Genomic DNA, 24,671 nt, shown 5'->3' with positions numbered 1-24,671 from the left:
TTCCACGTTAATCTGCTGCTTAATCATTCACATAGCGGTCAAAACTATATATATATTTATATATATATATATATATATATATATATATATATATATCTCCATACCGAACATTAGACATTTGATTTGCGCACCATCACAGGCAACATCAAAATTGTATAATTACACATACCCAAAAATAGTTGTAGTCCACAGGTGAGATTTAAAGAGAAAAAAGAAGCAATCAATTCAGGGCCCTATGGGTATATACTTCTTGTTCAAAGTTAATGTAATGTCCATACCTGTGGAGCTGTGAATACCCTGAAACGTGCCACTGTCCTAGATAAATTAACCCAGGGAAAATAACTCGGTAATGTCATCAGTTTTTCATAGCGTTCAATATCATAACACATATACAAGTGGGAGAAACATCTCTTAGCTTACCAGGTTGCGCACCTATGTGGCCTGTTCAGTCTGTGAAGATTAAAGACTATCCTAATTAGTGTCTCCATTTCTCCTCTAAGTAACCGTTAACACCCTCCCTGGTGCGCTCTTACCTTGGGTACCTCTGGCTCAAAGCTGCTCAAAGGAGCTGCCGCCTATGCCATGTGCGAATTTGTAATGCTAGTTTCCATCGCGCATGCGCATTGTGATCCCGCGATTGAAATGCTATTCAATCTAGATATACTTCCCTGATCATGCATTTCTTATTTATACCATGTTCATATGGGTCAATGTAATAAGTCTGTTTTTAGCATCGTGATTCCTTGCCCGATATCTTGCTTTTATACAATTTTGATCGAGAAGTACCATTTGCGCATATGCGCGAGATTAGTGCTCTGCCATTACATATAAATATGGAAATGAGCATGCAAGCTTTTTATCTCATTGTAGTGGCTCTGAATAACCTCTATTATGATATTCTTTGGTTAAGCATTAGGATCTACATATGCAACATTGACATGATGGTTTACCCCTCAGAGTACGATCATATACCTCTATTTAGTGTACTAATTGGGCTGTGTTAGACATAATCTCATTACTAATATTCACTGCCACATCTCTAACTTGAACAACTTGTTGTGGGGTATACATGATCAGGCAGTGGCATCCACTGCCTTACATCCCACAAGGAGGCATAATCCTATGCGGGACATTTCATGTACCCCTAACTGATCTGTGCACTCTGATTTCTGTCATTTCAAGATAATCCTATGCATCATATCAAAGTAATTTTGTACAAAGCCTATGCAAAAGTTACGAAAAACACAAAACGTTATCTCTTCATTGATCTCCCCTTGGTTTGAGGGAATCAAGGCGGTCGATCCAGTAGGACTCCTGTTGGTTCAATCGTCTCCCAAGATCTTCATGTGCACTCCGATGTCTAATCACTTTTAGAACTTGTATTCTTATCTGGCTAACATTGTGTATCATCTGGTTCCAATGTCTTGCTACTGCTGAATTTACATTGTCTGTATGCAGGATCTATGTTCATTCAAGCGTAATTTGCGAGGTTCTTTAGATTGTCCAACGTATTAAATGCCACTGGACATTTAATCCCATAAATAATGTTTGGTGTGTCACAAGTAGCATAACTCTTTAGTCTGATCTTTTCTCCTGTACGGGAATGATTAATGGCATCTCCTTTTGTTATGAAATTACAGTTGCTGCAGTGTAAGCATGGGTACATTCCTATTCTTGTAGTTTCAAGTCTCTTCATCCCAGGTCTAGTTTTCCCTAATTTGTCTCGTAAGTTGGCGCTCCTCTTGTAAGCAAATATTGGTATCTCCTTAAAGAGATGTTTCACTCTTGCATCGTTTGTCAATGTACACCAATTCTTTATGATTGCGGATTTGATTTTGTTGCTCTGTAGCGAACAACATGAAACAAACCATGGATGGTGTGGTTTTATCTTTTATCGTTGTCCTGTTGGTTGTGGTTGTAAAACGTTCTTTGGCTCAACTTATTTCAGATGGTTTATATCCTCTAGCTGCAAATCTCTGGCCCATATTTTTGATCTCTTGCTCACATGTCGTAGGATCATTCACTATGCGTTTCACCCTCATCATCTGACTGTAGGGTAGATTCTTTATCAAACTAGGTTGATGAAAGCTTAGGCAATGGTATTGGTATTTCTTCAATTTATCTCTGAAAACTCTTATTTTCAATGCAATAACAAATTCTTTTTGCCGACATCTGCAACAGCCATGGGTGCATCGATGGCCCAGACGTATGCAAATACTTTCATGCATAAGTTTGAAAAGGAATACATGCTAGAACATCCAGAATGGAGGAGCAGATTTCCATGTGGGTCCGGTTCATAGATGAGATCTTCGGGATCTGGATCAGCACAGAAGAATCATTATATGATTTTTTAAATTTATTTAAATAGCATTGATCAACGCATACAATTTACACATGAAATTTCAAGAACAAACATTCACTTCCTAGATGTCTTGATTCAAGTGCATGAAGGTGGCTAGAAAAACAACATTTACAGAAAGGAAACGGATCATAACAACATACTGCATCACCTAAGCTTTCATCAACCTAGTTATCTACCTTACAGTCAAATGATGAGGGTGAAACGCATAGTGAATGATCCTATGACATGTGAGAAAGAGATCGAAAATATGGCCCAGAGATTTGCAGCTAGAGGATATAAACCATCTGAAAGAAGTGGTGCCAAAGAAAGTTTAAAAACAACCACAACCAACAGGATAACGATAAAAGATAAAACCACATCATCCATGGTTTACGTTTCATGTTATTCGCTACAGAGCAACAAAATCAAGTCTGCAATCAAAAAGAATTGGTGTACATTGACAAATAACCTGAGAGTGGAACATCTCTTTAAGTAGATACCAATATTTGCTTAAAAGAGGAGCGCCAATTTACAAGACAAATTAGTGAAAACTAGACCTGGGATGAAGAGACTTGAAGCTATAAGAATAGGAACGTACCCATGCTTACACTGCAGCAACTGTAATTTCATAATGAAAGGAGACACCATTAATCATCCCCGTACAGGAGAAAAGATCAGACTAAAGCGTTATGCTACTTGTGACACACCAAACATTATTTAGGGATTAAATGTCTTGTGGCGGTTACTAGGTTGGACAATCTAAAAGACCTGGGAAATTACGCTGGAATGAACATAGATCCTGCATACGGAGAAACAATGTAAATTCAGCAGTAGCAAGACATTGGAACAAGATGAAACAATTGTTAGCCAGATAAGAATACATGTTCTAGAAGTGATTAGACATCGAAGTGCACATGAAGATCTTGGGAGACGATTGAACCAACAGAAGTCCTACTGGATCGACCGCCTTGATTCCCTCAAACGGGGGGGGGTTGGGGCGGTCAATGAAGAGATTAACTTTTTGTGTTTTTTGTAACTTTTGCATAGGCTTTGTACACAATTACTTTGATATTATGCATAGTATTACCTTGAAATGACAGAAATCAGAGTGCACAGATCAGTTAGGGGTACATGAAATATCCTGCACAGGATTATGCATCCTTGTGGGACGTAAGGCAGTGGATGCCACTGCCTGATCATGTATACCCCATAACAAGTTGTTCAAGTTAGAGATGTGGCAGTGAATATTAGTAATGAGATCATGTCTAACATAGGCTAATTAGTACACTAAATACAGGCATATGATCGTACTCTGAGGGGTAAACCATCATGTGAATGTGGCAAATGTACAGCCTTATACAGATCTGGAAAACGATACTTGCATGTGCATTTTTAGATCCTAATGCTTAACCAAAGAATATCATAATAGAGGTTATTCAGAGCCACTACATTAAGATCACAAGCGCGCGTGCTCATTTCCATATTTATATGTAATGGCAGAGCACTAATTCCGCGCGCATGCGCAAACGGTACTTCTCGATCAGAATTGTATAAAAGCAAGATATTGGGCAAGGAATCACGATGCTAAAAACAGACTTTTTACATTGACCCGACCCATAAGAACATGGTATGAATAAGAAATACATGATAAGGGAAGTATATCTAGATTGAATAGCATTTCAATCGCGGGATCACAACGCACATGCGCGATGGAAACTAGCATTACAAATTCGCACACGACATAGGCGGCAGCTCTTTTGAGCAGCTTGTCCAAAGCAGTGAGCCAGAGGTACCCACGGTAAGAGCGCACCAGGGAGGGTGTTAATGGTTACCTAGAGGTGAAATGGAGACACTAATTAGGATATTCTTTAATCTTCACAGACTGAACAGGCCACATAGGTTCGCAACCTGGTAAGCTAAGAGATGTTTCTCCCACTTTTATATGTGTTATGATATTGAACGCTATGCGAAACTGATGACATTACGGAGTTATTTTCCCTGGGTTAATTTATCTAGGACAGTGGCACGTTTCAGGGTATTCACAGCTCCACAGGTATGGACATTACATTAACTTTGAACAAGAAGTATATACCAATAGGGCACTGAATTGATTGCTTCTTTTTTCTCTTTAAATCTCACTTGTGTACTACAACTATTTTCGGGCATGTTTAATTATCCAATTTTGATGTTACCTGTGATGGTGCGCAAATCGAAATGTGTAATGTCCGGTATGGATATATATATATACTTTTTTGACCACTATGTGAATGATTAAGCAGCAGATTAACATGGAAAATGTGAATAGTTGATGTTAAATAATCATTACACAGTGCCTGAGAGCCCTAACGATGGTCGCAAGTCCGAAATGCATTGCAATAAAAAATTGGGCGCTGAAGCGTCAGGCAAAAAATAAATAAGATAGGATATTTGTGTGACAAATACTACTGTCATTCTTTACTCTGCAGATGAAGTTAAACAACCGTGATTTTAAGGAATTAATGAATGTTGAACAGAAATATAACTCCGGAAGGAAAATTACGAGTGAGCACCCTCAGGAACGGAAGGTACTCTGATCCTACTATTCTCATTTATGGTTTGCAGCTGTCCCCATTGCCTGGCGTGCCACCTTCTCTGTGGCACTTCACTGCTATGTAGCCAGGACAGGCCATGGCTTCGTCACCGTCAATGCTTCCGCCTCTTGCCGTCAGGCTAGATGTCCCTGCTCTCCTTGTGCCGGGCCGTCCCTGGATACTCTGGATTGTGCACCTCCCTGCTCTCCAGCAGCGCAGACATGCCTTCCTGTGCATGTAACCGATGTGTGACCCCCACTGCTGCTGTCTCTACTCCCATCCTGCTGCCGACACGTGGCCGGCTTCAAAATACTTCTTTACACACGTTCCACGCTTATTCTCCAGCGTGCCTGCACCCATTTTCCTACCTCGTGCCTGGCTGGCCTCAACAGTGGGGCCCTCCTGAACCGGATATCTTCGTCGGGAGTGGGCAACGAGCCTCAAAATTGTCCCTGTCTTCCCAGCAGTGACTTCAACTGGATTTCTGAATTTTTAGTGGCATTGTGTGAATCATACAATTACCCGTGCCCCCATTCATACTTCGTGCAAATTGGGGAACAACTGGGCACTGAGGTGGAAATGGAAGTTGGCATGGAGTGGAACCCTGGGGCAGAACTGTCAACGAGGTGAAAATTACATCAGACTCGACACAGTGACAAATGTGGGCAACAACTGGCACTGAGTGGTAAATTGGAACAGAACTCAGCACTCACAGGCTAATTGCCATAACATTCACCATTGAGGGTCAAATTGGGACAGCAGTGAGGGGTAAATGTGGGCACAACTCTGCACCGCTGGGGAACACAACACTGAGGGCAAATGGGGCAGAAATGGGGCAACAAGTAGCATGTAAACACATTATTAGGGGCAATAATGGAATATACTATTGAGACAGGTCTCATGATTTTCAATGCGCACACCCAACATGAAAATGTGCTTTACACTGGCAATGCAGCCATATATTGTTTAATAAGGCGTTAGGATTTTGTTGAGGCCCAGCCGGGAAGGTTATTATTTGTGTGATGCACATTTAAACCCCACTACTTTTAAAATTCACTAGCCGCCACATGCCAAAACACCAGAAGGGTGGGGTCCGCACAAATATGGAGCACTAAACAGGGTGAGACAGCAGAAGCACAGAACACTTGGCTGTCTTCCAGAATTTGAACAAAGACACACATGATAGCCCAGGGCACAGAACACTAGACATAGGGACCAAAGATAGAAGGCATAATTGAAAAAATGGGCAAAAATGAGGCAATATGCCTTCAGCACGGCTGAAAGTCACAGCAAACTGAGAAAAACAAAGCCTTACACTGGCTGGCTGCAAAGATATGCCTAGTCATAAACAAGAAAAATAAAAACTTGCAACCCTGAGGAACATATGTCTTCAAAACAGAAATAAAACAGAAAGAGAAATGTTATTAATCTTGCATTCAGAAGGAGGGAACTGAAAAAGCAACAATGAACTTGTTGCCCAGTATCCACCTGCTTGTTTAAGGAGGTGTAATGAGGGAGGTTAGAAAATCAAACTTGGTTGCACTGCGGAAGGGAAGAGAGCGTAGGATGTCTCCTGCTACTACAGAAGCATTAACAACCACCATGGCTCAGACAGAAGAAAAAATTCCAATAACCTGGTTTGAATGTAAAGACTTCAGTTCTTACAGGAATGAGATTCGGGTTGTAGGCCACAATGAGGAACCCCTCATCCCCATTTCTAACATATTTAGAAAAAGTGCTTTTTTAATGTTACTATGGCTCTACCTATTCTCCCCAATTCACTACCATGCTTTCCTCTCTTTTTGCTTTTTTATTTGTTATTCCTGTCCTTTCCTCCTTCGCTACTAACCCTAGCCGTCACCTATTCCCAACTCTGACTCCCCATACTACTCCCTTTTCTCATAGTTCTCCCCTTGGTCCTCTAACCTTTTCTTTGTTTTTCCAACTTCGGTTTTCTTTCTTTTTTATTGCAATGGTCATCAAAAAAGTTATTCAAAAGATGGCATTTTTTGCCAAGAGAGGAAATTGTTATGAGATAGTCATGATACACATTCTTTTAGTAGCCCAACACAGAATGGGTTGTAGAAACCAGCAATTCTATTCTGCACTCCGAGGTCTACGCAAAACCAGCAAGGAAGGGTCCAAAGGCAGCAAGAGCAATGGTCATGAACTGACCAGGAAAGTGATCCTCTTTATCAACACTTTTGTTTAATATGCATACAGTCCATTTGGGGGACTGGATACACGTGTGGTTTTCAATTCTACACATATGCATATGAACTGCAACTAATTAAGCCGCTCGAGCTAACAGCATAGCAAACAGATTGCGAGTCTGCTTGACCTACGTGGATGCGTGGCTGTGTTGAAATAGACTGATATTAAAAGACAGAGGGCCTCATTACAACCTTGCCGGTCCGGAAACAACTGTGCCGGTAAGATTACCGCACTGTTGTTTCTGGCCCGGCAAAGTACAAGTCTGCTGGCGGGTTGCCTTTCCGCCCACCAGGTCTGCCATGGAGGGCGGAACGGCACCCACCCACAAACTTTCATGGAAGCACGGGCACTGTTATTACCGGTGCTTCCATGGTCCCTATTTCCATTGAGTCCTATGGGAATGGGGACTAACAATTACTGCCGCCTGATTACCGGACTGCCGGGGCTGTAATGCCCCGGTGTTTCCTGGAAGTCAGGCGGCAGTAAATCATCACAAGTCCAGCGGACTTGTAATGAGGCCCAGAATTATTTAATTTTAAACCTTACGTTTGTATTATGGACCCAAAACTGCTGGCCTAAGTGCATGGGGCCCTTACCAGAAGTCCCAGCAGAAAATCTAGGAGTCCTAACAGATGCCTCACTTTCTCACCCCCGCTTCCTAACCCACCCACACTGAAGCGACTAAGAAATTATATGCCTAACTGAATATGCTACACAAAGTGCTTAGGTTCCAATGCACATATCCTCATGGTGAATGCGTTGATTTCTTCACATTTCGACTACTGCAGCACATTATTTCTAGGGCTTCTTGCACATGAAATTGATAAGCTTCAAAAAGTTCAGAACTTAACTGCTCGATTGTTGTGTAATGCGGGTGAAGGGCAATACATTACACCCATGCTCTCATACCACCACTGGATTCCCATTAAAGCTAGAATTACATTTAAGTCACTTTCCCTGACCCATTAGACCTCATGCAATGCCAGAACACCCTTTGCATAAAAGAAAGCTAGAGTGGTTCTATCCCAGCAATGGGATCAGTAGGTCCACTGACTGGATGTTACCAATTGCAAAGTTATCCGGATCCCACACAGGAGGCAGAACATTTTCCTTCTTAGCGAGAACACTATGGAAATCCCTGCTTCCTTATGTACACCATACATCCCCTTAACCTTACCTTCAGACACTAGTGGCTGTTCAGTTGACACAATGATTTAAGAGCAGATGGGTTAGAGCCATCTTTTTAGCACCATGAGGCGTATGTATGTGAGCTACAAATACAGATAAATATAAGAATACAAAATAGCAGATTTTGGCAATCTTTGGTGTCTCAGTGGAATCCCTGTATTTCATTGACTACTGTTAGGGCTTATTGAGTCGAGGTTTCTGATCATGGCAAAGAACACTTGCCAGTGCGACTCAATCAGCTGCAGAAACTGCCACAACCCCACCCCTATTGCCCCCAAGCAATTCAACCAAATGTAGGTGCAGCGGTTTACATGGTGTGGGGGGGAGGAGTTGGAAGGAGTCGTCTGTTGCATGCATCGGTATTCATCCTACCAGGGCACCTGCGGGTACTGGGCCAGGGAGGCGTCGGAAGGCATAGGCATCGGCTTAATGCCTCAAGATATTGGAGTCTGTGCAGCGCCTGGGAGTTTGTTTTAACTGGTGACCAGGATGGCAGTGTGGTGGGGGTCTATGTGTCTAACGTTTGGTGAGTGTGGCCTCTGCTGATATAGTCTGAATGAGAGCAAGTGCAGAAAATTAGTGATGTAGGGATAAGATGCTAGTGCAGATGCCTAGAAGATTTGCTTCTTATCGTTAGGCGTACTCAGAGTGTGTGAATGGTTGCATGATGAGCTTGAGACATCTTCAAGCAGTCCAATGTAGTTTGGAGCCTGGTTGGATAAGATACTTAAGCTTCTGCAATATACCCACCAGGGATGATCCTGGGATTGCCCGGCATATGCGGTTTAATCATGTAAAAGAAAAAGGAATGCGTGGAACAGGGTCAGCGGAAGGTGAAAAATGACAAGACCAATTGGAGCAGGCATCCATGCTCACAATCCTGTGCTACAATTGGGGCTGGATTATTAGTACAACATCTGCACTAGGTAAGACAACATCTCTAAAAAAGCTGGTGGGATGCTCACTGTCTTTTAATAGCTCAGCAGGGAAGACTATTCCCTGTTACAAGTTGAAGTGCACCCAAGGAATCCCAGAGACTGCCAAGGCAATCAATGCCAATAGTCACAGAAACAGATCAACATGACTCAAGGAGACTACATGCCTGAAAATGATTTCCTCTGTAGAGCTGCCATATATGTAATGTTCATATTCACTCATTAAATTAATTATAAATTCATGCAGGCATTTTCCTTGATATAATTCTCCTGCTTGCCGGGCTACCATCAGGCAATTCTGGGCTGCTGCCTAGAGTTCCACAAGGAGTCACAAATTTGGTCCTTAAAACACAAAATCTGGCCCTATTGTATGGGGTGGGGTTCCACCGATGTGGCACATCACTGGAGTGGCATAAATCCTATCTCTCTGACTCCCTGCCAGGCAAAATCAAAGAGTTTTTTTTATTTTATTTACAAGGCTACAAGTTCACCCTACCCCAAGCACTTATGAAAGTCTTCTACTACCACCCAGAGGGAAATTCAAACTGCCCCCTCCAAATTACTGGAAGGCAGGCTCATCTTGTTGCAACCATGTCCCCAAGAGTGGTCCAATAATACAAGCCAACCCTGTGTACTTGAAGGTATGCCAATCTTGATTCCAAATATATCTGAGGATATCGAGTAAGGGTGATGCTGTTGCCCCATCCATGCATTTAATGAAAGGCTGAGCCTATTGCCACCCAATTGTAGCTAAAGATAGGCTTATCTTGTTGCCACCCATGGCATGCCAAATGTAATTGAAGGCAAAATTACCCGGCAAGTATGTCTGAATTCAGGTTTATCTTGTTATGCCTCCCACCCAAGCAATCAAATGCAGACATACCTTGTTGCACCCCACCTCCTCCTATTCAAACTAGTCACTGGTACCTAGTCCTGCTGTTTGACTCCTTTGTACCTGAAAGCAGGCTGCTTTTGGTGCTACCTATATGAAGGTGGCTGATCCTGTCCTACCCGTTTGCTTATATACCAGCTTATCTAACCCCCTCCAACTAAAATAGTACAGACAAACCTGGCTACCCCATCTCATGTCCCTTAAGGCAAATTCATCATTTTGCCCAACCCTCTTATGTAATTGAAAATGTGGTGATCGTTTTGCACATTCATATACTTGATGAGAGGCTTATCTTGTTATCCCCCACCACACTACACGTACCTGAAAGTAGGGGCTCAACCAGTTGACACTGCCACCCCTGGTATACCTGAAGGCAAACTGATCCTGCCTTATGTCCATGTACCTGCTGAATCTAAGTTGATCTCGCTACCCCTTCTGTCCACAGGCACCTGAAAGAAGGCTGATCCTATTGCTCCCTCATCTACGTGAAGACAGGCTGGTCATGTTGCCCCCTCCTCCCTCATATACCTGAAGGTAGGCTGATCCTGTTGCCATCCTTAAATTTCAGCCGGCTCTTTTTGAAATTGCCTTTGCGCTTCTTGACCTTTGGCTTCTCCTGGTACATTTGGTACATGATGATGTTGAGCTCCCGTTCAACAATATCGATTTCCCGTTCTGCCAACTCTTGCTCCCGCCGCCTCAGCACCTCCTCCTGGTTCTTCTGTTCCTGAGCCGCTCGGATTAGCTCCTCTTCACGGCTTCGCAACTCCTGCATGAAAAAAAGAAGTTTTGAAAAAGAGTTTGATATTCATTACTTTTCGCGGCTGCTGTCTTACTTGGAGAAAAAGTTAATCAGGTTTTATATTGAAGCTTAAGGGGTGCCTAGGAGAAACAAGCAGTTTGGGGTGAGGCAATTTGAAACAGAGCGGTCAGTAGAAATTGAGCAGCTACTCAATATTATATTTAATTATAGTTTTTGCTTTCATCTTGCATGGTAGAAAGGCAGTGTAGTGCCATTCCAAGCATATTTGGGACACAAGATCTTTATGCTAATCTCCTGACTCTCACCTACATCTATGTGTCACACAGTCAACTCTCATTCTTGATTGTGAGTGAATCAACCTGTACTTGGTTTAGTTCAATAAAAAAATACATGTGTAGCACTGCTCTCTCATTTCCTACAGACTACAAATTGCAGTTCACCATCCTCTACTAACCGGACTTGTGGTTTTCCACCAGGTGCAGTTTTGGTAGCTCGCCGCCTCTGGATTGCTTCAGATCTCCTTTTATCCTTGTGGAGATCAGGCCCACAGAAATAGAGCAAACACTGTAGATGGGACCTTATTAGTGATATGTGGTTAGTGTAGTGGGAACCCAGCATCTATTTTTATTCTTAATATTCCTCTTCTCTTATTCACCCCAAGATTAATCGTATTCTGTCATCGGCCACACCCGTTGGGCACTTTGTAATCACTCCATATGGTCCGCAGATTGCGCACCGCTGGCCGGTCATTTTTAAATCCTACCATCCCTAGATTGTATAATTCCGGTGGGTTTCTAACTTCCACGTGATATATGAAGCATTAAAGACAAAGATGTCGGTTAAACCTACGCTACCCTCAGAGGAGTCAGACCTTCTGTCCTTGCTCTGGCACTACAGCATCTACTGTGACTGGTGGGCCAGGTCCCCAGCCAGTGTGCAAACTGTGCCACCCTACAAAACCCCTCCACCCTCATAGCTACCCAAAAACACACCACACAGCGCCCAACCATATGCCAGTCAGCCAATAGGAACACACTTCATAAAACGTCCATAACATTAATTAATCATTAACATACAACATCCACCGTCGAACACTGAAATAGGCACAAATTACAAAAAAGGCTCAGAGCCAGGATGCAAATGTGTATATTTAAAAGCACACTGTCACAGAGGACTTTAGAATTAGTAAAACTAAAGGACGATTCCAATATAGAAAAAGACCAGAAGATACCTAGCTAGGACACAAACGTACACTTTCTTTTGGTAATGACTACTCTAGTCAATTAAGGTCATAAGTAATCATTAAATCAGTGATGTCATCATAACTTGCTTAAACAGCAGCTTCCTATGGGTCAGAGGAGTAGAGCAGTCATAGGTCATCACAACCCCAGATACATGTGGCTGGGGCATAAATTGTACTGGCTGAATGAGACAATCAACAGAACTGCGGAGTGTCTCTAACTTAGTAGTGCGTACAACTACATTTCATCCAAAGTTTTTTATATTGTGGGCAAAGAGGGAACAAATGGGTAATTGTATCCTCAACCTAATTATTGAATCCACAAAATCTGCAATCGTATGGTACCAACAGGCAAGACAGCCAATCACAATCACAGGAGTTCAGATGTGCACCTTCACCCATCTCCAGTACCCTGCTTGAAATGAGTGATTGAATCCCCAGTGATTTAATTAGGCGTGTCACAGCAATAAATTAGCACCAGGAAGGCTCAAAAACAGTTTAAGGAGATCTTAAAGATGGGCACTTAACATGGCCCAATAGCTCTGGGTCCAAAAAGGCCTGCAATCTGGGTGTTGGCCTTGTAAACTTAAACTGAGCTTGAAAGAGCACAACATAAAAAAAGGATGCTACCCTTTGTCAGCAATGAAACTGTATTCAACAGTGTGAGAAACTTGAAGGTGTCTCAATTACTAGTCCCCGGGGATCTGTCATCCAGGTGGCCAGGACAAGGCCATCGCTATTGGATTCAGTTCCTTGGGGTGAACCAGTGCAGGAGAATCACTTGGATGGGGGATCCTCGAGAAGTAGAAGTGGGACCCTGACGGGTGAGAGGCGGCACCCCCTTCATAGGACACCTTTTCCCCATCCTACCCGTAGGACACTCAAACACTCTATCCCCCTTTTCCGACATGAGCAATTTTGCACACCACGAAAGATGACGGTCAAACACCACAGCTGTTTACCTGACATGTCCCACCATAAGGGTCAGGCAAAGTCAGGCAATTGACCAGAACCACATACACCGGATGGCCCTTTCCCTTCTCCACAGGGACAAAAAGGTGGAGCACGAGAGCACAATACGAGCAAGGCAGACTGCATGATGAGAGAGCTAACTCAAAATGGCAGTTCAAGAGGAGGAGAAAGACGGCGCAAACCAAGAGGGTGACAAGGTGAGAAGCAACCTTGCCCTTTTCAAGCCAGGCCCGTGAAACCTCCTCGGAAGGAATCATAAGACAGCAAACAATAGCCAGCGTGTGTTGCAGAAGATGTCAACGGTACAGAGGGCCCTCCTCCGCTGATGAGTAAGCCGGGGAGAGACGCTTGCCACTGTGGTCCCGTCTTTGACTACAGAGACAAGCAAAGCCAAGTGTTTCATCACAGCCGGTGAGTTGAGGGGAGAGCCGATAAGAAAACGAACTGTGTTGAACAAAAGTAACAAATGGCTAATTGAAGAAAGTACAAAGAACTGTTAATACGAGAGAGGAAACCCAGCTGCAGAGGAGTCAGGCACCATGTGGGTGCTCACTCTGGAAACTCTGGCCGATTACTCTATTGTTGAAACTACTGTAACCAGAGGGCCTTGGGAAAGGCGAGAAAGGGGTCAAAGTGGTCATACAAGGGTCTAGTAAAATTCACTGTACAGTTGAAAGTCTTTGACCGACAGATGATTGTGAAGCTAAGGGAAGTGAATCCTGCATCACAAGAACTGTTTAAGGAATTAGGTGACTGGCAAAGTTGGCAAGAGTGAACCCGATGGAGGGTTGCCGATGAAAAGGGGCGAAGCCTAAAAGTCCTAAGAAATAGTGTGTTGACAAGAACAAACCCGGCAGAGGGATGTTCACAGTAAACTGTATAAAAAAACATTAAGATTTGTAATTGCCATGAAGTTGAATTGACGAAAGATGTAGTGAACCCAACAGAGGGAGGCAAACATTTGAGAGGAATCTGAGCCCAGAACAGGGGGAAAAGCCGTCACCCACCGAAAGGACCGTAGTGAGCCTGACAGAGGGAGGCTAACATTCGAGAGGGATCTGAGCTCGGAAGACAGGGATCCAGGGGTGAAAAGCAATCACCCACGAAAAGGGCCGTAGTGAACCCGACAAAGGAAAGGCAAACATACGAGGAAGGTCTGAGCCCGGAAGAGGTTGAACCAGGTGTGAGAAGCCATCACCCCACAGGCACATGAAGTACAACAGAGAAATCATTTGATTACAAGCCCAGGTGAACCCGGCGGAAGGAGGCTAATATTCAAGAGGGGTCTGAGCCTGAAGTGGGGGACCTAGGGGTGAAGAATCATTACCCCAAGTGCAATCTGAAAGGAACTTTTTGTTTATTGTTTTAAAACTATCAGGCCCTCAGAAGCAAGAGAGTTAACCACCAAAGGTCCTGACATCACCAAGAACCTTTGAGGGCCTGAGCCCGGAAGAGGGGGACCCAGGGGTGAAAAGTGAACACCCAATGTACAAGCAGAAAGGAACTTTTGTTTATTATTTTGGCATACATCAGATCCTCGGAGGCAAGAGACTTTTTGCAGAAAAGAAAGTTAATCCCAGAAGGCCCTGATAGCTGGGAGCGGAATTGTCGTCTTGTGAAGGGAAAGCTTGAGAGTGAGCTGTGCTCAGTAGGCCTGCCTTGTCCCGTGCTCAAAACGTGGGGAAGGGAGACCCCCCGGCTAACATCCTGACTTATCATTTGTGAACACTTCTTTCTTGTGAACTTTATCCCACAGTCTGTTTGTATTTAGATTAAGGATCTGCAATAGGTTTTTCTTAGTATAGGCCCTTTTATTTGACAAGGCACCGCTAGGACTGTCTTATTATTATTTGATGGTCGTAGCTTGCTCCCAACTTAGATTTAGATTAGGCGTTTTTCCAACCCGCATATACAATTTAATAAACACCCTTGAACTGTGATCACTTGTGTCTGCCTTTACTGTTGCCATCATGAGTTCCTTACAGCAGGTATACATTTTTTTTTTATAAAGTTGAACATTCCATTTCCCCTATTTTGAAACGCAAATGTCTATGCAACGGAAACATGTGACCCTATCCAACTGAATTTTGTATTTAGTTCAACAAACTTTACAATGTTTTTCTCCGTCTTAGTAAAAGGAACTTTCCTTTGGCGACAAGTACTTAATCAGTATATATTTAAGGACTCTCTCTGGTAACATTATTGATTGGAGGATGGCATCATCTTCAAAAAGTATGAATAGGGTGCACATACTATCAAGTAACAGAATATCAGCTCACATTTACTGGCAATAACGCATGCTGAAACCCAAATGGGCAAACATTCCACTATATGCAAAGTTTATGATGCATAGTTATGGGGCAACACGCACGCCCTGGAAGCAAGACAACGCGGAGAAACGCAGGTTCGATCCATGGGTCCACGCTTAGAAACCTCTCGGTATTAAGCACGCTATAAATGACCAATTATTATAATAATAACAAAGGCCTATATGCCTATATTTAAGTTTGACTGCCACAATTTTTAATAATTAATCCCATCGAACGCCATTAATCCATCCTGATGGCTTTTTGTTAAGGTAAGCATATTTCACAATAGCTACATCAGACCTAAACCTTTCCTCTAACCACCCTTTCCAAAGCCAGAAACCTGCTTAGGCAGGATCAAAAAAGGCACTCTCCCTAAGGGACCAAGGCAATTTCGGATACATGCCAGTTGTAGGTTGTCAAATACTTACGCCACTACATTCAGAAGAGAGATAGGTCTAATCTACGAGTTGTTTGAATCACCTTTTTTATTAGAATCTCCCCATTAATCCATTAGAATAGCATTAGGATTGTCACCCTCCTGAAATTAAATATAACCAGATTGTTTATTATCCCATTTTGTCTTTAAACTAAGCTGTTGGATTTGCTAACAACCCAGAGATATATCCTCGACCAGAACAGAAGAGGAGTAAAAATCAATTTCACAAAGCATTCCTAAGTGTGATCCCTAGAACCTTTCAATACTGCAACATGCCGTGCAAGATCTCACAGTTTGTGTTGTAACTCTAGGGGTCCATGTTGCCCACGAACATGGAACACGCATTAAACTAAAAAAGCACTGAATTTCAGTTCACAAAGTTGGCCACCATTCAGAAATGGCCCCACTAGAAACACGTAAAATATTTAAGAAACATTTTTAGGGTGTCTCTGCAGGAGAATTGGCCAAATCAGGGACCATTAACATGTCAGTGACACAGATCAAGATTGAATAGAGAGTCAGGGCACTGGTACTTAAGTCAAATTCAATGCGGACAATCTGGCTGTTTATTGGTTAAACCCTTCAAAGCAACTTTGGGTTTCTATGGCTCCAAATAAGGTTATGACCCCCAAACATCTTAAACAGCACTAATCAGAGGTAAAACATTCAACTTGCAAGCTACTAGCCTGGCATAAAAATTAATATGGCCCCACAGTTCTCAACATACAAAACAACATTTCTCACTCGCCAAGAGTCATTTACCAATAGCCAATGGCAACTGGCGCGTGCAGATTTGTAGGCCTTCCCACTAAGACTCCAGTCTAGATAGCTGAACTCCAACTCACACACTTCAAAAATGTGCTCCAATCAATGGAATCGTGGAGCAGTGTCTACCGTCCTGCGGTATAAAGCAAAACCTCCCTCATCACAGACACCACAAACAATACATTCACTTGTTTGCCATCACACCAGCAGGAACCTCTATCCTCTCGCACATACACAATGAACGCTTCCTGGTCTTAGCCAAGACCAGTACATTCTTAAGTTCAACTACCTTCATCTCAAACCATTTCTACACAGACAAGCCGGTCATCCACTCACCTTTGTTCTACAAATCAACACTTCACCTCCAGTTGTGAGAAATCTGAAGGTGTCTCACTAGCTAGACCCCGGGATCCGTCATCCAGGTGGCTAGGACACAGCGATCGCTATTGGATCCAGTTCCTGGGCGTGGACCAGTGAGGGAGGATCACCTGGATGGGGGGGGTGCTCGGGGAGTGGGACACTGATGGGTGAGATGTAGTATCCCCCTTCCTTTAACACCTTTTCCCCATACTCTCACGTAGTATATTCCAAACCACTGCCCCCCCGCCTTTCCAACACAAACACTTTCGCACAACACAAAGGACAACGGACTAACACCAGAGCCGTTTACCTGACATGTCCCAATACAAGGGTCAGGCAAAGTCAGGCAATTGATCAGAATCACACACACCCCATGGCCCTTTCCCTTCCCCACAGGGATAAAAGGTGGAGCCAGAGAGCACAGTACGAGCAAGGTGAGCACGGCAGCCAGCACGACGAGACAGCTACATAGGCATGGCAGTTCAAGAGAAGGAGAAAGGCGGCAAGAATCGAGAGGGTGCCGAGGAGAGAAGTGACCTTTGCTTTCTCGCCACCGACCCGCAGAATTTTGTGGAAGAGAGCCTCAGACCGCCAACAATAGCACAATTGTCTTGCAGCAGATGTCAACGGTACACGGGGCAAGCTTATGCCAATATATTGGAACGAAGGAAGCTCCTGCCCCCGTGGTACCGGCCTCGACTCCAGGAAAGCCAAAAGCCAAGCGATTCATCACAGCCGGTGAGTTGAGGGGAGAGGCGATAAAAACCGGGCAGTGTTGAGTGAGAATGCAAAGTAGCAAGTTCGAACCAAGTTTAATGAACTCTGTAAAGAACTGTAAAAAGTGTTAAGGGCAGACCAGCTGCAAAAGGAAAACCAGCAACACGTGGGTGCTATTTCAAACCAGCAACACGTGGGTGCTATTTCAAGAGACTCTGGTCGATCCCCATTAGAGCGAAACTATGGGTACCAGAAAGCTGTAGGGGAATCGCCGAACGAGGTCAAAGTGGTCATACAGGAGGTCTAGTAAAATCCCAGTACAATCGAAAGACTGATCTGCAAACTAGGTGAAAGCAAGGGAGGTGAATTCCACATTGAGAGAAAATAAGGGAAGCAAATCCTGCATTAAGAGAAGGCAAGGGAAATGAATACCATAACACTTGAAAGAAAAGTGAATGTGAAGTCAAGACGGGTCAGAACCCAGAAGAGGGGAACCAAGGGGTGAACCCATCACCCAGCGAACATTGGGAACAAACTTTCATTTGTTAAAGGCAAGTTTGTGTTTTTGTTTGTTGAACACGTAAGGCCTCAAAGGCAAGAGACTTTCAAAGGAAACAAGACTTGACCATCGACGACCCTGAGAACTGCCATTGGAACTGTCGTCTCGTGCTGGAGAAGCCCGAGACTGTACTGAGCTCCAAGCTCCCATTTTACCCCGTGCACAAAACGTGGGGAAGGGAGACCCAGGCTACCGCATCCTGACATATTATTTGAGAACACTTCTTTCTTTTCTTGAGAACTATCCCACACCCTTTATTGTATTAGTTGTAAGGTTCGGCAATAGGTTTCTTAGTATAGTCCCTTTTATTTGACACAACGCCACTAGGACCGTCTTATTTTTCATTTGATGGTTGACGCTTGCTCCCATCCTAGATTTAGGATTAGAATAGGCGTTTTTCCAACCCACATGCAGAATTCCTTGTTCAATAAACACCCTTGAACTGTGATCACTTGTGCCCGTCTTACTTGTTGTCACCATGAGTTCCTCACAGTTCTTTTCATCTACCACACCTTTACACCCTCCTAACCTTTTCCAAGAACTCAAGTGCCACATCAGCTATCCTTCACTGTTCTACTTTAGAAACTTACAATAGTACCCAAACGTTTTGAAGCCAGTACCATACTCATAAATGGTACCTAAACCGAACTAATCCCAAGGAATACTGCCCCATTTCCAACCTCCCATTCCCCACAAATCCCTTGGTAGCAGTGAGTATTCAGTATTCACAGCTCTAACATTTCAGCAAAGAAAATAATCTTCTCAATTTAAATAAGAAATTGAATAAATCCCTATATCGATCCTAGACATCCTGATCATGCTAACAGTCACAGGCCCCTCATCTGCTCTGTCACTTTTATCGCTAGCCACCAAACAATTCTCTTGTTACTCCTTATGGTACCTGATGTATATGCCCTTTGCTTAAATGGCTTCCTTCCTTACTCAGGAATACTAGAAATTCTGCCAGGACTCTGGATGTTCTGCATGGCTAGTCCCTGTCACTGCAAGACGGCAATCTCTAAATATGGCAACTTGCCTCTATCACCTGATCATTTCGTAGATGACACCCACATTTCTGTGGAGCAGAACAATCTATTATCACTGACAACTTCCCCCTTTGCTGCCTGTCACGAATATACTCATGGATCCAGAAAGGCAAAAAGTCAAATGATCACAAAACAAAGTTATCCTTCTAAATAACAAACAACCAATAAGACCAGTCGTAAACCCCACTGTGATAATCTACTTTAGGCACATTTCCCTCTCCATTTACCATAGTCGAAAGCCCTGCCTTTCCGTACAAATTTAAACTTATTGTGATCTACCATATCACTGCAGTCACCACCTCCTGCAAGTCCCACCTCCCTACTGTGAGAAACCCAAGGGTGTCTCACTTGCTAGTCCCCAGGGATCTGTCGTCCAGGTGGCCGGGACATGGCCATCACTATTCGATCCAGTTCCTGAGGGTTGTAAGGAACTCATGGTGGCAACAGTAAAGACAGAAACAAGTGATCACAGTTCAAGGGTGTTTATTGAACAATGTTCGCAGGGTGGAAAAACGCCTAAACTAAATCTAAGATGAGAGCAAGCATCGACCATCAAATGAAAATAAGGAAACCTATTGCCAAACCTTACAATGAATACAAAAAAGGGTGTGGGATAATTTTCAAGAAAAGAAAGAAGTGTTCATAAATAATATGTCAGGATGGGATGTGGTAGTTTGGATCTCACTTCCCCACGTTTTGAGCACGGGGTAAGGTGCGATCTTGGAGCACAGCACACGCTCGAGCTTCCCCAGCACGAGTCAGCAGTTCCTATAGCAGTTTATCAGGAGGCCAAGTCTTGTTTCACTTGAGTCTCTTGCCTTCAAGGGCCCGATGTATTCAAACAACAAAACAAAATGTTTCTTCAATAAATTAAAGTGTTTCCTGCTTTCACTTAGGGTGAGGATTCTTCACCCTTGGGTCCCCCTCTTCCGGGCGCTGACCCCTCTTTACTCTCAGCTTCGCTCCACCGGGTTCACTATGGCTTTTCGATCCTTCACAATCTTAATATCTTTTTAAACAGTTCCAGTGGACATCCCTTGGCCGGGTTCACTCTTGTCAACACACTGTTTCTTGGGACTTTAGACTTGCCCCCCTTCTCGTCAGCATCCCTCTTCCAGGTTCACTCTTACCAACTTCACATTCACAAATGTTTGCAGGATTCACTGCCCTTGCTTTCTCACAGTTCTTAGATCAAAGGCTTTCGACTGTACAGGGATTTTGCTTGACCTCCTGTATGACCACTTTTACCTATCTTGTGACTCTCCTACGGCCTTCTGTTTCACTCAGACGGGAATTGGCCAGAGTCTCTCGAGTTAGCACCCATGCAGTGCCGGTTCCTTTTACAGCTGGTCTCCCTTCAACACTTTTTACAGTTCTTTGAACTTGGTTCAACTTGCAACTTTGCGTATTTCATTCACCAAGGCCCGGCTCTTATAAGCTCTCCGGCTGTGATGAACCGGTTGGCTTTCCTCGTAACTGGAGTCAAGGACGATGCCACGGTAGCAGGAGTTCCCTCTCTCCCGCTTGTCAGTGTCGGCATGCTCCGTGAACCGTTGACATCTGCTGCAGCACACTTGGGCTATTGTCTTCAGCCTTACGATTCTTTCAGCAGAGGGTTCGCAGGGTTTTGTCGAGGAGGGCAAGGTTGTGTCTCTCCTCGTCAGCCTCTTGATGTTTGCCACCTTTCTCCCCCTCTTGAACTGCCGGGTCTGGATAGCTGTCTCATCATGAGGTCTGCCTTGCTCGTACTGTGCTCTTTTGCTCCACCTTTTATCCCTGTGGGGAAGGGAAAGGGCTGTCAGGTGTGTGTGCAATTCTGATAAATTGCCAGACCCTTGTATTGAGACATGTCAGGTAAACGGCTCTGGTGTTATTCCGCTCTCTGGTGTGTCATTCAAAAGTGTTTGTGTCGGAAAAGGGGGGTCAGTGATTTTGAATGACCTACGTGGTAGGATGGGGAAAAGGTGTTGAAAGAAGGGGTATACTGCGTCTCACCTGTCGGTGTCCCAAGTCCACTCCCCGAGTACCTCCCATCCAGGTGATCCTCCCTCACTGGTCCACCCCTAGGAACTGGATCCAATAGCGATGTCCGTGTTCTGGCCACCTGGATGACAGATCTCCAGGGACTAGCGTGGGAGACACCTTCAGGTTTCGCACACGCCCTTCCTCCGAGCAATGAATCCACATTTGCTTCACAGGGGGACTGGGAAAGAAAATCCATGCGTCCTTGGTCTTTTCCCTTCCGGTTTTCCACTGTGAAACAATAGGGTTGTAGGTATAGAAACCATTGCATGAACCTAGGGTTGGACTCTTTGCGTTGGCTAATCCAAACTAAGGGTGAGTGGTCTTTAACCAGGGTGAACTTTTGTCCCAATAGGTAATATCTAAGATGGATAATGGCCCACTTGATGGCTAGGGCTTCTAATTCTACCACAGAGTGATTTATTTCACGTGGGAACAACTTGCCGCTGGTGTATAGTATGGGGTGTTCTAGTCCGTCGCAAAAATGGGACAGAACGGCTCCTAATCATGTAAGAGATGTGTCTGTCTGTAACACATACTCCTTTGAGAAGTCAACTACCTTTAGGATTGGATGTTGGTATAATGTTTGCTTTAAGAGGTTATAGCATATCTTATCAGCGTTCCACTGAAGCGCCTGGGGTTTGGCATTTTTAAGTTCATCTGTCATCTGGGCCGTTTTTTCTGAAAAGTTAGGAATAAACCTACGGTAATATCCTAATAGACCAAGGAAAGCCCCAAGATCTTGTTTGGTCTTGGGAGTTGGAGTATCCAAGACGGGTTTAACATTTTCATGTTGGGGTTGTACAGTCCCATTCCCTATGAAAAAGCCAAGGTATTTCACTTCTGATTGGGCCAATCTGCATTTAGCTGGATTAGCAGTTAGGCCAGCATTCCTGAGGACATTCATGATGGTATAAAGATTGAAGAGATGGTCCTCTCAGGCTTTACTATAAATGACGATATCATCAAAGTAAGCTCTACAGAAATAAGAATAGGGCTGCAGGATGTTATCCATGAGGCGTTGGAATGTAGCTGGTGCACCATGTAGGCCAAAAGGGAGGACTTTAAACTGGAATAATCCTAAGGGGGTTGAAAACACAGTTTTTTTCCTATCTGGCCCATATACAGGGACTTAAGTTTAGTTTATTTATTTGTCAGTATCCCTTGGTTAAATCTAAGGTGGATAGAAAAGTGGCTGTTCGGGGTTTATCAATTCGGTCATAGATGTGTGGCACGGGATAGGCATCAAAGTCTGAGATGGCATTCACTTGACGGAAGTCTTAAGCAGAATCTCTAGGAACTGTCAGGTTTAGTGACCAACACGATAGATGAGGACCATCGACTTGAGGAAGGCTCAATGATATTGGACTTCAACATTTTGTTAACTTTCTCGATCACTATATGTTTACGTGCCTCTGGTAAACGATAGGGTTTTAGATTAACCACTTTACCTTTAGGGATTTGAATAATGGTATGTGCTCTTTACTCTTCCTGGTCTTTCTGAGAATACATCAGGGATTGAGACAACTACATATTTTAGATCTTGTGTGATAGACAACTCGGAAGGAATTAAGTCAAAGTTATCTATATCTTCCGGAACCAGGCAGGCTAGTACTTTGGCATGGGTGGCTGACGGGTTCTCCTTCCACTCTTTTAAGAGATTGATATGATATAAGTGGACTTTCTGTTTTCGGTCTAGTTGGGCTATTTTATACGTGCACATTCCCGTTCGTTCTATTACCCGTAAGGTCTGAGCCACTTCAAAAAAGGTTTGTTCTCTGAGGTGGGGTAAGAGGACTAGTACTTTCTGTCCAACAGAAAAAGATCTTCAATGTACTTTTTGATCATAATTAGCCTTCTGTTGGCTTTGGGCTTTCCCATAAGAGTAAAAACAAAGTCCCAAACCAATTTCATGTGTTCTCGCATTCTAGTGGCGGTTTGTGATATTGGAATGGGATCCTCCTCTCATTCTTCCCAGGTATGCCTGACCCTTGTTTGTAACATGTCAGGTAAACGGCTCTGGTGTTAGTCTGTTCTCTGGTCTGGTGTGTTGTGCGAAAGTGTTTGTGTTGGAAAAGGGGGAGGTTTTGAATGTCCTATGTGGTAGAATGGGGAAAAACGCGTCTCACCCATCGGTTACTCACGTCCACTCCCTGAGGACCCCCATCCAGGTGATCCTCCCTCACTGGTCCACCCCCAGGAACTGGATCCAATAGCGATGGCCGTGTCCTGGCCACCTGGATGACAGATCCCTGGGGACTAGCCAGGGAAACACCTTCAGGTTTCTCCCAGAGTGGACCAGTGGGGGAGGATCACCTGGGCGAGGGGTCTTCAGGGAGTGGAGGTGGGACACTGAGGGTTGAGACGCACTATCCCCTTCCCTGTAACACCTTTTCCCCCATCCTACCCCGCACACTTTCTTGCACAATAACAGACAGCGGACTAACACCAGAACCATTTACCTAACATGTCCCAGCACACTGGTCAGGCAGAGTCAGGCAATTGACAATCATGTACACACGACGTCCCTTTACCTTCCCCACAGGGATAAAAGGTGGAGCACGAAAGCAGACTTCGAGCAAGGCCGAACACACGAGAAGACAGCTACACCAAACCGGCAGTACAAAGGGAGAAGAAAAGCAGTGAGACCTGGAAGGACAACGAAGGGGGAATCGCTTGCCCTTTTCAACTCAGATCTACAAAGCCTCTAGAAGGGAAAGCATAAAACCATGAGTTACAGCTGGCGTGTGGAGCAGCAGGCGTCAATGGTACACGGGTGCCTCCCGCTTTGATAACGCAGGAGGAGAGGCAAGCCGGCTATCAGGGTACTATCCATGACTCCCGAGAACCAAGAAGCCAATAGATTCAGCACAGCCAGCAGGTAGGATGAAGCTGATATCAAACCGAAATGTGTTAAAACCCAAGGTTACGAATAGCAACATTTTGAACACAAGAATAAAGGACTTGTGTGTATGTTTGAACTTTAAAGAAAGCCCAGTGAGGTCCAGGTGCAGAGGGGTACAGCGCCGCATGCGTGCTCCTTCGAAAGGCGTTGACCTTGACCTGTTTTTGAAACTATGATAACAAGAAGGCCCTAGGAAAGGGGGGCGTGAGGCGTCAGAGTGGTCCTATAAGGGGCACGTCAAATCCCTTATACAATTTAAAGTCTCTAACCCATTGCCAGAGGAAAGCTAGGGGAAGGCAACCCTGCTTTCCACTACGATTGTGAACTGTGATAATTGGCAAGTGTGAACCCGACAGAGGGATGCAGAAGGAAAGCTAAGATACAGAAACCTTGCTTCTGATAATATGGAGCAATACATGAACTGTATTATCAATACG

At 44.1% G+C, this 24,671-nt stretch overlaps 1 protein-coding gene across 1 annotated transcript in view; it reads right to left on the bottom strand.

Annotated features, from left to right (window-relative positions):
- MAP3K10 (mitogen-activated protein kinase kinase kinase 10) overlaps window positions 1-24,671 on the bottom strand; it is a 561,838-nt gene that overhangs the window by 248,389 nt on the left and 288,778 nt on the right. The window contains exon 5 of the mRNA XM_069644477.1: window positions 10,669-10,909. Coding sequence (XP_069500578.1) covers window positions 10,669-10,909 — 241 coding nt within the window. The remainder of the gene's footprint in view (window positions 1-10,668; window positions 10,910-24,671) is intronic.

This window comes from Ambystoma mexicanum, chromosome 2p (assembly GCF_040938575.1).
Source record: "Ambystoma mexicanum isolate Mex_15411 chromosome 2p, UKY_AmexF1_1, whole genome shotgun sequence".
NCBI lineage: Eukaryota > Metazoa > Chordata > Amphibia > Caudata > Ambystomatidae > Ambystoma > Ambystoma mexicanum.
Note: the sequence above shows the minus strand (reverse complement) of the source record. Positions and strands in the feature narration are given on the sequence as shown.